This window comes from Xenopus laevis, chromosome 2L (genome assembly GCF_017654675.1).
Source record: "Xenopus laevis strain J_2021 chromosome 2L, Xenopus_laevis_v10.1, whole genome shotgun sequence".
In the NCBI taxonomy this organism is placed as follows: Eukaryota; Metazoa; Chordata; class Amphibia; order Anura; family Pipidae; genus Xenopus; species Xenopus laevis.
In genome coordinates, this window is record NC_054373.1 from 33006890 (window position 1) to 33021063 (window position 14174).

At 41.1% G+C, this 14174-nt stretch overlaps 1 protein-coding gene across 13 annotated transcripts in view; it reads left to right on the top strand.

Moving 5' to 3' along the window:
• The window catches only part of myo18a.L (myosin XVIIIA L homeolog), a 193543-nt gene that overhangs the window by 81166 nt on the left and 98203 nt on the right, over positions 1-14174 (top strand). For 9 of the 13 annotated variants that reach the window (XM_041581711.1, XM_041581712.1, XM_041581713.1 and 6 more), the window contains 9 exons: positions 714-801; positions 3610-3716; positions 4312-4488; positions 6935-6985; positions 8672-8882; positions 9399-9541; positions 9761-9861; positions 11250-11313; positions 12752-12896. In XM_041581711.1, the coding sequence (XP_041437645.1) occupies positions 714-801; positions 3610-3716; positions 4312-4488; positions 6935-6985; positions 8672-8882; positions 9399-9541; positions 9761-9861; positions 11250-11313; positions 12752-12896 (1087 nt within the window). The remainder of the gene's footprint in view (positions 1-713; positions 802-3609; positions 3717-4311; positions 4489-6934; positions 6986-8671; positions 8883-9398; positions 9542-9760; positions 9862-11249; positions 11314-12751; positions 12897-14174) is intronic. The other 4 variants (XM_041581709.1, XM_018246107.2, XM_041581717.1 and 1 more) reach the window with 1 other exon arrangement.

The following is a 14174-nucleotide window of genomic DNA, read 5'->3' on the forward strand; positions in this document are numbered from 1 at the left end:
CCGTGATTCAACCCCTCCCTCACTTAGTAACAGGATGAAGTGATGGATTCTGGGACTTGAAGTCCTTTCCATAGTGGGTGGTGCACACATTTGCTGAAAAGCAGACGGCCTGCAAGTACCAGAATTCATTACTTCCCAATGGAACAAGAGAGTCCGATGGAACAAGAGTCCGAGGCAGACTATAATGTAAATCCTACTGTATTCCAGAAATCATTATGTAGCCATGATTATCCTCCATTGCTTCACAATTTTCTAGTGGGAACATTTGGTATTAACCGTATTTGCCCTATCAGGAAATTAGCATCTCCTTAATGTCCATATATAGCCACAAGGTATGTTAAATCTGTACTCTTCTCCTGTTCCAAGTTTGTATGATGGTCTTCACAGAACCCCATTAAATTCACAACCACCTCGGGCAGTGAAAGCAACACCATGTCAAAGAGAAATGGTACCATTAAATCACCCACTTATGGACACCGTGAACAGGGCTTAAGTGTGTTTATAAAGGACCCCAATTCTATTGTGCAGTGTTGTGGTTTTTTTTTGAGAAAGCCTATCCAACCTAGTTGCTTAACCTTGTTCTTTATCTCTGGCAGATCACCCTGTGTACCGTGTGTTTCATTCCTCCCCACCTAATAACTCCATTAATTTCTCTCCAGTGCAGCAGCAATGATTGGATATTCATAGGCGTATGTTTCTTTTCTTAATTACAGGCAAAAACTGAAGAGCAAATCTCTGCAGAACAGCACTGGTATGAGACTGAGAAAGTGTGGCTGGTCCATAAAGATGGATTCTCCCTAGGTATGTTATGTTCCAAGCAAGCCATCTGAAATCTAAACAACTCTAGTAGGTCCAACCTGTGGCATTTTGCCCATCAAGCTGTGATTCTTTTGTGTGTTTTGTGTGTAATGTGAAATTTACATCAATCAAAATAATATTCTTGTCCTAGGCTCACTAACATTAGTGGCAGATCTACACGGGTTCAAACATCTTTAAGGGATACTGTCATTGGAAAACATGTTTTTTTCAAAACACATTAGCGTTAGTGCTGCTCCAGCAGAATTCTGCACCGAAATCCATTTTTCAAAAGAGCTAACAGATTTTTTTTATATTTAATTCTGAAATCTGACATAGAGCTAGACATATTGTACATTTCCCATCTGCCCAGTCATGTGACTTGTGCTCTGATAAACTTCAGTCACTCATTAATGCTGTACTGCAAATTGGAGTGATATCAACCCCTCCCTTTTACACCCAGCAGCCTAACAACAGAACAATGGGAAGGTAACCAGATAACAGCTCCCTGGTAGATATAAGAACAGTACTCAATAGTAAAATCCAGGTCCCACTGCGACACATTGTTATCCAGGTAACCAGATAACAGCTCCCTGGTAAATATAAGAACAGTACTCAATAGTAAAATCCAGGTCCCACTGCGACACATTCGGTTATCCAGGTAACCAGATAACGGCTCCCTGGTAGATATAAGAACAGTACTCAATAGTAAAATCCAGGTCCCACTGCGACACATTGTTATCCAGGTAACCAGATAACAGCTCCCTGGTAAATATAAGAACAGTACTCAATAGTAAAATCCAGGTCCCACTGCGACACATTCAGTTATATTAAGTAGGAGAAACAACAGCCTGTCAGAAAGCAGTTCCATCCTAAAATGCTGGCTCTTTCTGAAACCACACATGGCCAAGCAAATGACCTGAGATGACTGCCTACACACCAATATTATAAATTAAAAAAATATATATTTGTTGGTTCAGAAATGTCATTTTATATTGTAGAGTGAATTATATGCAGTGTAAACAGTGTAATCTAGAAATAAAAACCTCATAAAAATCATGACCGAATCCCTTTTAGAGAAATGGACTGCGTTGCCTTGGTGTTTAGACAAGTGGTCCCCAACCTTTTGTTAGCCACATTCAAATGTAAAAAGAGTTGAGGAGCATCACAAGCATGAAAATTGTTCCAGGGTGTCAATTGAGGGCTGTGATTGGTTATTTGTTAGCCCGCAAGTGGACTGGCAGCCTACAGGAGGTTCTCTTTGGCAGTACATCTAGCTACGTGTAAATGTTAATATAGCTTTATGCAATTAATAGACAATTACATATTTTATCAAGTGATGCATTAACAGCTTTTAAAACATAGGAGTGAAAGATTAACACACAAGCAAGTATTTCTTCAGTGTAGTTGGTAAAAAGGAAGGTAAGTGCTGATATTAATAAGCATTATAAGCAAACCGATTATAGGTATGGGACCTGTTATCCAGAATGATTGGGACCTAGAGTTTTCCTGATTATTGATATTTCCAAAATTTGGATCTTCATACCTTTAGTCGACTAGAAAATCATCTAAACGTTAAATAAACCCAATAGGCTGAATTATATCTTAGTTTGGATCAAATACAAGCTACTGTTTTATTATTACAGAGAAAAAGGAAATAGTTATTAAAAATCTGTATTATTTGGATAAAATGGAGTCTACAGGAGAGGGCCTTTCCATAATTCAGAGCTTTCTGGATAACTGATTTCCGGATACTGGATCCCATACCTGTATCTAGAAAGTTCTGAAATATGGCAATGACATCTTTCATATAATCTTATTCTGATTTCCTGCATCTTTTTAATAATAAGAGAGTACCGTGTACTTTATGTAATTAATCTGAATAAATCCACATTGGTGTTCAAAAAATCCTGTTAAGTAGATTTAAAGGGGTAGCTCACTGTCACAGTTAAATTTTTAGTGTGTCCCAGAATAGCAAATGCGAAGCAACATTTCAATTGGTCTTCATTTTTTTTATTTTCTATAGTTTTGGAATTATTTGCCACTTTATGAAGACCGTTGTTTTATTTTCTATTCAGGTCCACTCCTAAATACAGCTACATCAATAAAACACAAATTATAACACGAAAATTAAAAAATGAAGGCCAATTACAAATATCACTCTGTGTTCATCATACTAAAAGTTAACTTTTATGAAAGGTTTAAAGTATGGTGATCCGAATTAGAGGGATGACACTTATCCAGGAAACCTCAGGTCCCTAAGTAATCCGGATAATTGATCCCATACCTGTAAGTGGGAAGGAGCATTGCAGAAATAGGAATGCTGGTGTCTTGCTGGCCTTATGCACAACAATTTATACTGATATATACCGATTTGCCAGTGACCAAATGGGGCAGAGAGGTTCTGTATGTGCAAAAAGCCGCACCTCTCACCTTTCCTTTGATGTTCCTGCTTAGGTGGTGCAGATTTCTCAAGACGGTCAGCAAACGTCATAACATTCAGTGGAAAGTGGAAAGAGAATCGCACAGACACCAAATATGTTGCAGGTGGGGAGCATCCCCTATTTTTTATTGTGACCACCTGTGCATCAGGTGGTCACAATAAAAAATAGGGGATGCTCCCCACCTGCAACATATTTGGTGTCTGTGCGATTCTTTTTCCACTTTCCACCAAATGGGGCAGAGATCCATTCATTTGGCGACCTAAGTCAAATGAGCAGATCTTCACGTGTATAACTATCTTAAAACATGAAGTACGTTTTAATTATCTAGCTTTCTGAGTTATTTATGATTTCATTTTTCCGTCCCCCTCAGCAAATAAACTGAGTTCAGAGAGCAGCAATCTGCCTGAAGGAAAAGTGAAAATCCGACTGGAACACGATGGGACTACACTGGATGTGGACGAGGATGATGTGGAAAAGGTATAAACATATTAAGGAAGGTGCCCCAATGAAAGCATCATACTTTTTGGGTTTTTAGTACCCACTCCTGGCTTTCTTAGTCGTTCTGTAGCCTTGCACTGTGTATAGGAAAGGGCTGTTTTACCCTCAGCTCCAAGCAAGTATTGGTTATATTTAGAAACCATTCCAATCTGTGCCAGGTGATTTAGTGCCTGATTATTAGGAGAAAAGTATAGATTGCGGGCATCAAATATGAATGGGATTGTTGTGTTGTTGACAGCAAAGGTTACACTAAAGACAATGGTGACCACACTCAAACATCGACTTGTGTTTAGACTTGCAAGCCCAGACAATCCAATATGGCAGATGCTTTCCCTGGAGGCACAAAACAGCCTATGTAATAATAATTAAGGCTATTAATATTTATTAAATTTAAGGGTATAAAATTGATTTAATTGTATAAAATTGCAGTACCCTGATATTAGGTTTGTTAAATGAGCATACACTGGTTTGTAAGACAAACTTTATATTTTGATGAACGTATCCCTTTAAAACCTGTGACTTTCTCTAGATATGTAGGGAATATTCTATCTATTAAGTTACCTTTTCTTCTTAGGCGAATCCACCATCGCATGACCGAGTGGAAGACTTGGCTTCTCTGGTCTACCTCAACGAGTCCAGTGTACTGCACACACTACGGCAGCGTTACGGAGCTAACCTGATACATACCAACGCTGGAACTTCTATGGTCGTCATGAACCCCATGAGCTCTCCCTCTATATACTCTGAGAAGGTATGTGACCTGTTCCTATGGTTACACTTTTATATTACAAGAACTATGTGCCACACTGTCTGTGGTTTTTGTGACTGTTTAATAATATGCCACTGTTAATCCAATACCCCTGCTAAGGGTCTGACCACACGAGCAGATTCGGGGAGAGTAGTCGCCCCAGCGACAAATGTCCTCTTCTTCGGGGCGACAATCTTCCCGAACTGCCTTCCCCCTGCCCTCCGCCGGCTAAAATGAAAATTGCACTTCGGGCGACTTTGGAAAACAAAGCGCCGCGTGTGCCTTCCCCCAGGCGTTTTTTATTTTAGCCGGCGGAGGGCAGTTTGAAGGAGTTTCGGTCCACCTGGATAAAGGTCCCAAAGCGGAACTAAACGTTGGAGTGGCTATATGTGTGTATAAATAAAACACGGAAGTAAAGGGAAGTGCTGGTCCAGGAATTGTTTGTTCCAGATTGATTATTTATATATATATATATATATATATATATATATATATATATATATATATATATATATATATATATATATATATATATATATATATATCTATCTATCCAGAATGTCTTCAACAGCCTCCTAGCTGTTGTTTCACTTCAACTTTAACCTCCTGATTTATATAATACATTACCCCAAAGTTAGGGCCAAGGCCTTAACCTGTTGTATGTCTATGAGCAGTGTTGTAGGTAGGTATGTATGAATATTAATTCCTTACTAATCCTAATTTTCAGGGTATACTATTTGCATTGCTAAAAGATACAGTGTTTAGTGAATCCTTATAAATTGATACTACAGAAATAATTATTAAAATGGCGTCAAAATCTTCTCCCATCCCACTCATGGGGTGCTAGGCCCTGTCCCTTTTTCCCTTTCTTTGCTGTAAATTCCTTTAAAGGAAAAACAGATTGGACGGTTTGTCTATGCATTTGATTATATATGATGTATTTCCGCCCATCACTACTACAAATACAATATTGGCTTCAGATATGTTTATATAAAACTACTGTGTGGCTATGGGAGCAGCCTTAAAGGAGAAGTAAACATCCCTAAAACCAAAAGCCCCAATTTGTCACCCTCCACTGGCCTCCCTCCCCACAAAGTGTCCCGTCCAGCAACACTGACTTCTATGCGCAGAATAGTGCAGAGGAGCTCAGGGGCGCCATGTTCGGTAGCTTCGGTGTATCTTCCTGAAGTGAGTGCTGACCCTTAAGCTTTTGGAACCACAAAGCTTCAAATGCCGAAAAGAAAGAAGAGCTGCGCTACTCTGCTTTTTTAGGTGACACATATTTTAATAGAGCACTATGTGGGGTTGAAGCAGGTAGGGGGGCCTGTGGAGGGGAGCGAATAGGGACTTTTAGCTGTAGAGGGGTCTATTTCTCCTTTAAATAATCACAGCTCCCGGAATACTGGTTGATACTGACACGGTCAAACCCCCCAAAACGTTATTCTTTATAGTTCTACTAATAGCATTATTTTGAGTTAACGTGAAGGACAAATTGAGCTCTGAATGACTAGCCCTCTGAAGCTATAAATATTCACCCTGCTGAGATCTTACAGCAAAATGACAGGTTAAAACCACAGGTTAACATCGTTTTTATACTCCTAATGATGTATTTATCTAAGGAAGACAAATACCATCTCTCTATGTATCCTGCCCAGCAGGCTCCAGGGGGGTGGAAGCTGCTCTGCCCTTAAATTACCCTCTGGCTTGGGCACTCGCTACTATATTTGGCAGAATAGAGACGCGAGACTGCATGATGATATATTTGCACTGATGAGTAAGATAAAGCAGGGCAGCCGGGTCGCTGAAACCCTGTCAGTCCTTTTTCACTTTTCCTGGGTAAAGGCTCTGCTGGTTGCCATGGTAACCAGAAATCCCCCTCCAACCATGTTCCGCAGGTAACATTCGCTCCTAATTATTGCCGCAGTCAAGTTCTCGAATAAAACCATCCTTTATCTTCAATCAGGCCTGTCGCTTCTCCAAAGACCCATTAGTATGAGATGCTGAAAAGGGAACAGATTTGCGGTTTGAGGAGATGTGAACCATTGGCTCTACTAATCCTTATGCCAGTATTTACACACTCCTTTTTATATGGGCAGTTTAGGCCTGCTGGAATACACAGGCCGATTTCAGCCCCTACCCTGGGCAGTAGCCTCATTATTCTTTCATATCCGGAATCACTGTGTCCAGAAACACTCTGCGGATTTCGTTGTGACATGCAAAGCCTCTCGTTTCTTCACCGAAATCAGCTACATCAAGCAGATAGGAACAGGGGTATTGCCATTTGCCATACTTTCTCATTTAAATCTTGGGGAAAAAAACATTGGTATTCTGCAATAGACTTTCAGCACAGAATGCCATTCTTTTTTTAAAAAAAAAATTTAATGTTAACCTGCTGCATCCTTGTAGCTTTGCCTCACACTAACGCTGAAATCTCTCCCCACCAAGCAAGCCAGTTTCTGCAGTGAGCTCAGAGAAGGGGAAATCTACTAGTAAATTCAATGTAAGGAAAACAAAAATGTGTGCACGGGTGACAAGCACAGGGTGGCAGGTGTGTTTTCACAATTGTTGTGGTGTCACGCTGTGTGCACTCTCTGATGTTGACATTTCATTTAGTCTGGGAGGTATTTTGACAGCTGGGCTTGGCTGCAGTACAAGCAGAAACAATAATAATGTGTAGATCTTATATTATCTATCGGTTTGATTTAATGTGGTTTTTAACATTTTCTTCTGCACCTCACTACTTTGCAATTTGTTGTTAACTGGTCACTATGGAAGATGATTAAAAGCAATCTATACCTTCTAGCCTCACAATTACTTGCGTTTTATTCAGAAATATAAATTTATTTTTTTAGTAAAACTGGCCATACACTGGTCAGCTGTCGGTTCATACTTCAGGCCCATGAGGAGTCATCAAGGTTGAGATGCAGCCCCTGCCTGAGTTTCCTAATCTGGCTGAAAAATCAACCACATGATCTGTTAGGCAGGCCTGGCGATTTCGCCAAATGAGTGGATCTCTTCCAGATATGCCCACCTTCAAGGTGAGCGATATTGGGCTGATCTGATTGTGGGCCCTAGGGCCCAACGATCAGATCATAATGGAAGCAATACAGGCGGTCTGATCGCGGGACCGTCCATGATCCGACAGATTTTTACCCCTGCCCGATCGACATCTAGTAGATTCGGCCAGATATCAATCGGGGAAGCCCATCGGAGGGCCCCACACACAGACCAATAAGCTGCCGACTCTGTGTTTGGTAAACTTTAGAGCCTAATTTGAACTGTAGGGCCTAATTTGAGATATTTGAACATCTTATTTATGGCCAACCTAATTCAGAATTTGGTCTTCCATCTGCAATATAATTAAAAGTAATTTTTAGTTGCACTTCCCTTTAGCTCATATATTGTAGTATATAACATTATTGTATAATGGTGGAGGGGCACCTGCAACACATGGCTCTTCACCTATCGCTGGAGCACACCTTTAGGGTCTGGCCACACGGGCAGATTCGGGGAGATTAGTCACCAGGCGACAAATCTCCTCTTCTTTGTGACTACTAATCTCGCCCAATCTGCCTTCCACGAGCTAAAATGTAAATCGCCTGGGGGCAGGCACATGGAGCGCTTCATTTTCCGAAGTCGCCGAAGTTTCCTTGTGAGGCAATTACAGGCAACTTCAGAAAACGAATTGTTCCGTTTGCCTGCCCCCAGTCGATTTATATTTTAGCCGGCGGAAGGCAGGGGAAGGCAGATCGGGGATATTAGTCGCCACTAAGAAGAGGAGGTTTGTCGCCTGGCGACTGATCTCCCAGAATCTGCCCAGGTGGCCAGACCCTTACGGCAGTGGCCGACAGGGAAATTTGTCGCTCACAATTTCTTATGAGCGACTGCAGGCGACAAATCTGCCAAAAATGCCTCTCCATTGCAAATAATTGAAATCGCTGGTGGTATGCCCAACTTATCGCTTAAACACCCAAAGTTGCCTCTGGAGAAAACTTTGGCAGATTTAGCAAATCTCTACGTCGACCACTGCCCTCCGTCTGAGAATGCTGGGAGATTAGTTGCAAAAGCTGATGAGGGCCATGTTTCTGAGGCTTTCACTACATCTCAGTACAAACCCTTATTAGCCAGCGTAAAGGGTCTCCTCTTTACCTGGAAATAATTATTGTTTGTATTAAACCTATTGCAGGTGATGCACATGTTTAAAGGATCCCGCCGGGAAGACATGTCACCTCACATATACGGAGTCGCGCAGACTGCATATTGGAATATGCTGATGACACGCCAGGACCAATCAATAGTTTTACTTGGGAGCAGTGGCAGTGGCAAAACCACCAGCTGTCAGCACCTCATCCAGTACTTGGCAACTATTTCAGGCAGCATTGGGAAGATCCTGTCAGGTAAAATTAGTGAAACAACCTATTTCTGCATAAGGAACGAGTTAAAAAATGGACATCCTCTGTTATGATTTTTTTTTCTTTCTAAAGACTTGCTTTTCTGCAAGGGTGTCTTCAGTCTTCTGTGTGATCACACCAATTTATGGGAAGTTAGTTGAGTGACCTATTACGGATACCTGGGGTTTTCCAGATATGTTTTTCCCCCAAGAATTTGAATCCCCATCCCTTAAGTCTACTACAAAACATATAGACGTTAAAAAAAAAATAACCCAATAGGATTGTTTTACTATCAATATTGATTTATGCAGCATGGTTACCATCAAGTACAAAGTACTGTCATTTTTAAAAATTAGAACGACTTGTTTAAAATTAAATTAAAATGAACGCTGAGACAGCCTTCCCATAATCTGTAGATTTCCAAATTAGAGATCCATAGCTGCAAGAGCATTAATGAAAAACATAGTACAAAAGCAAAGGGTTACTAGATCTGTATTTTCATCCTGTGCTTGGTTTTCACAGCTGAGAAATGGCAAGCAGTATATACCATTCTGGAGGCATTTGGCAACAGCAGCACCAATCTCAATGGAAATGCCACCCGCTTCTCTCAGATCATCTCACTGGACTTTGACCAGACCGGACAGGTGGCCTCTGCATCCATACAGGTAAGAGTGTGCCATTGTTTCCACCATTGTATGGACACATTCCAGAATACTCACACATTTACAGATGCCTTGTGACATTATTTATTTCGCTGGAATAAAAAAATAAAACACTCCTGGCTAAAGAGTGGTTGGAGCATATATAGATTCCTGTACTTGTTTATCTATTGCCGGTACAGCAAATTCTAAATTTCTGATCATTGATTCTGTTCTTCTTTGCAGACTATGCTACTGGAGAAGCTCAGAGTGGCCCGGCGTCCTGCAAGTGAAGCCTCCTTTAATGTTTTCTACTATCTCCTTGCGGGGGCAGACAACACACTCCGGTAACTCCTGACGTTATTAAAGTGAATTTAGTAGGTAGTAGTAGCTGGAGGTCCTGCTCTAGTTATATCTAGTTACATGGTAAAGCAATGAGAATGAATTAACTTAATTTAACTTGTTGTGTGATAATGCCTGGTACGCAATATGTTCTTGAGCCAAAATACTATTTGCTTTGTTTTATATACATGCACTTGGTGCTTTGCTTTAAAGGAAAACTAAACCATAAAAATGAATATGGTTAAAATGCCATATTTTATATACTGAACTTATTGCACCAGCCTAAAGTTTCAGCTTGTCAATAGCAGCAATGATCCAGGACTTCAAACTTGTCACAGGGGGTCACCATCTTGGAAAGTGTCAACAGACTCTGAGCAGCTGTTGAGAAGCTAAGCTTAGGGGTCGTCGCTAATTATCAAGCAGAAAATGAGGTTGGACTGTAATTCAAGCTGATGCCACAGGGCTGATTATTAAATTCTGATCGCTAGTTTCACTGGTTTCTGAGTAGACATGTAGCAATTATCAGTATTAATTACTAATCAGCCTTATATTGTGACATTTATATTCTATGTACTTTATATTATGAGTGGGTCCCTAAGCTCAGTAAGTGACGGCAGCACAGAGCATGTGCAGTGAATCAGCAGAATACAAGATGGGGAACTACTGGGGCATCTTTGGAGACACAGATCTTTACTGCTAAAGGGCTGTGGTTGCCTTGGGCTGGTACAGAAGTCCAAAACATAATGTCCAACATTTCTACCTACTTCTTTAGTTAAGCTTTAGTTCTCCTTTAAGACCTCTGTGTTTGCACAACGCCCAATAGCTTTAAAGTGATACTGACACTATAAAACTACTTTTTAAAATATGAATGTGCATTAAAAGTTGATGTTCCTAAACCTGACTGTTTCGCCATCCTGACTGTCCCATCTCAGCCTATCAGTTAAAGTTTCTAATGCTAACGGAATTTTGCTGCACAAATATGGCAGCCCCCTCATAGACGAGCACAAGGAGTCAGATGGGTAATGTAAAAGCTTTGAGCAAATATTTTATGGCAAATTTATAAGTAGCAAACAAAGACAGATGGTAAAAATGGTTTAATTTCTGGTGTCAGTATCTCTTTAATTCTTTATTCAAAGGATAACTTGTGGTGGTAATGGTATTTCAGCAACATCAGGGGGGCTGTGATAAAGTAAAAGTGGTGTGGAGATGTATCTGTAATACAGTCTTCTCTCATAGAAATAACTGCTCTGTGTGGTGCTATCACATGTCTGAGTGGTCAAACATATAGCTTTAATATAATCTGAGTTCATATGAAAGGCTGAATGCAGTTTGATGCTTATGTGCCCTGGGAAAACAACCAAGTTAACAATATGTTACTTTTTCTACCCTTCAGGACGGAACTTCACTTTAATCACCTGGCAGAAAATAATGTTTTTGGTATCATACCCTCAGCCAAGGTAAGCGGGTCATCAGGTTTTGAAGCCTTTGACCCAAGCATGCTTGTGTTAGATGGGATCTTGGTAGACTGCTCTGAAGATGACCTGTATATCAAGCCCCTTTTGAAGGCCTCTTTTGACAGTCCAGCCCTTGGACAGGTGCCCCTTTAACTCCTGAAATAGTACAGAATTACTCAGTACTTGTGTATCTGTCATTCACCCATTGTTTTAAGAATATATAGGATAAGATACGGTTACCCAAAATCTCACCCTAACTGACCTTCAAACTGGACTTTCATTTATGCGTATATAGGAGAGCTAATGGGCATTCTTCCCAGGAGAGCTAGCCCCACAGTTTGGGAGCCACTAAGGTTGCCACCCGGCCGGTATTTCACCGTCCTAGCCGGTAAAATACCTGCCAAGGCCGGGGCCGGTATTACAAATTTACCGGCAATATAGCTGCCGGTAAATTTGTAATGCGATTAAAAGGAGCCCTCGGCCTGCCCCCAATCCCCTGGAACATCCCCTGAAATTTACCTTTTCTCTTACTTCTTCTTGCGTCCACGTCGTGGCCCCGCCCACTTTGACATCACGGCCCGCCCCTTTTGATGTCACGGCCCACCCCTTTGTGTCCCCGCCCCCCAGCAGCCGGTAAAAGGTTTTTTAAAAGGTGGCAACCCTAGGAGCCACTCACATGTAGAGTCAGATTTTTTTGGGGACATCAAAGGGGTGGCAGAATACAGACCCTAAAAAAAATCCCCAGGTGTGCTCCTATTAGGAAAAAACCCCCCGATCTTTTCCTCATTTAGTAAACAACCTTGCAGTAACAGATTGTCAGATGTTGGGTTACATGCACATTGAGAATTGAAGTGCTTCTATCTATATTCTATAAAATAATCCATGGGCCTCGATTTTTTTTTTTTTTTTTTTTTTTTTTTTAAATAAGGATCGCTTATACTGTATATGTATACACTGTACTATGTGCAGATTATGTTTGTGTTTTGGTCTTTTTGGGGAGCTTTCAAATAAGGAACAATTAGTTTGGAGGCTGTGAGAGAATTATACAGACAGTTAGGGCCTCACTGAATTTTAGAAGGGGTTCTTGTAGGGTTGCCGGGGCTGGTTTTACACATTTACCGGCAATGTAGCTGCTGGTAAATTTGTAATATTCCCTAACTAAAGCCATTGGCCTGCCCCAATCTGCACAAAATCTACCTTTTCTTCAGCGCCAATTGCACACCGCCCCCTTTGATGTCTTGCCCCGCCCCCTTTGATGTCACATCCAATTGCACGACACAACTCCGCCCCCTTTGCAGTCACTCCCAGCCCCCTTTGACGTCACATCCCACCTCTTTTTACCGCCCCCAGTACCGGCCGGTGCAAATTTTATTGAAAGGTGGCAACCCTAGGTTCTGGTGACAATCCCTGTTTATAATCATTGTTCCTTTTTAATGTGTAGGCTGAGGAGAAACAGAAGGCGGCTCAACTTTTTGCCAAACTCCAGGCAGCCATGAAAATCCTGGGCATCTCGAGTGATGAACAGAAGGCAATTTGGTTAATACTTGGAGCCATCTACCACTTGGGCTCAGCCGGAGCCACCAAAGGTAATATAGCACCAGTCCTCTTACTTCTCATATCCAATAATATAACTACACCCCTTCTTCTCTTTGGTTTATGCTAGCAAGGGAAGGGGTTCCTTCCACATTCCCCAAGGATCATTTTGATAGCAGTGTTTCTCTTCTCCTGTTTCACAGAGACAATGAAAGGGATTTGCTGATGGCAGATAACTACATACCCAATGCAATCAAATAATGTATTGTCCCACCCATATAATATAAACCAGTAATAGCATCCTCTGTTTTCAATAAGAAAGAACCCTTGTATGGAAAGTCCCAAGCATTTCAGATTTTTGATCCCACTTCTGTGTCTAAAAGATGGAATTGATTCCATCCCCAACAACTGCTGTAAGGCATCCTGGGAAAGATTGTAGCCACTGTATATGTCCGATTGGCTTGTTATTGCCCCTTCTTTGCTGTGTGTGTGCTGCAAGACTGCCCAAGTGTTTACGATTTTACATAGTTTAGTTAATCAATTTAGCTCACACTTTTTAAAATGTTCCAGATGTCTTCACATGAATTTTTGAATTGGGGTGACCCTGTAGACAACTACAGTTCCCAGCTCTAAAGACAGCTGAACGGAATCTCTGGGATGCTGAAAGTTTTAGAGTAGAACTACATATTGTCCAACCCTGATTTAAAGGAGAACTAAAGCCTAACTAAAGAAGTGACTAGAAATGTTGACCATTACGTTTGGGTTTCTGTACCAGCCCATGGCAACCACAACCCTTTAGCAGTAAAGATCTGTGTCTCCAAAGATGCCCCAGTAGCTCCCCATCTTCTTTTCTGCTGATTCACTGCACATGCTCTGTGCTGCTGTCACTTACTGAGCTTAGGGACCCACTCACAATATACAGTGCACATAGAATAGAAATGTCACAATATAAGGCTAATTAGTAATTAATACAGATAATTATTACATGGCAGCACAGAAACCAGTGCAATTAGCATCAGAATTTAATAATCAGACCTGTAGCATCAGCTTCTATTACAGGTCAACCTCATTTTCTACTTGATAATTAGCGACAGCCCCTAAGATTAGCTTCTCAACAGCTGCTCAGAGCCCTCTGAGCATGTGAGTGTCACAGACAATTTGCAAGATGGTGACCCCCTGTGACAAGTTTGAAGTCATGGATCATTGCTGCAATTGAGCTGAAACTTTAGGCTGGTGCAATAAGTTCAGTATATAATATATGTAATTTGTAGCCATATTCATTTTTAGGGTTTAGTTCTCCTTTAAGCCAGTGTAATATGTTAGGTTCATTA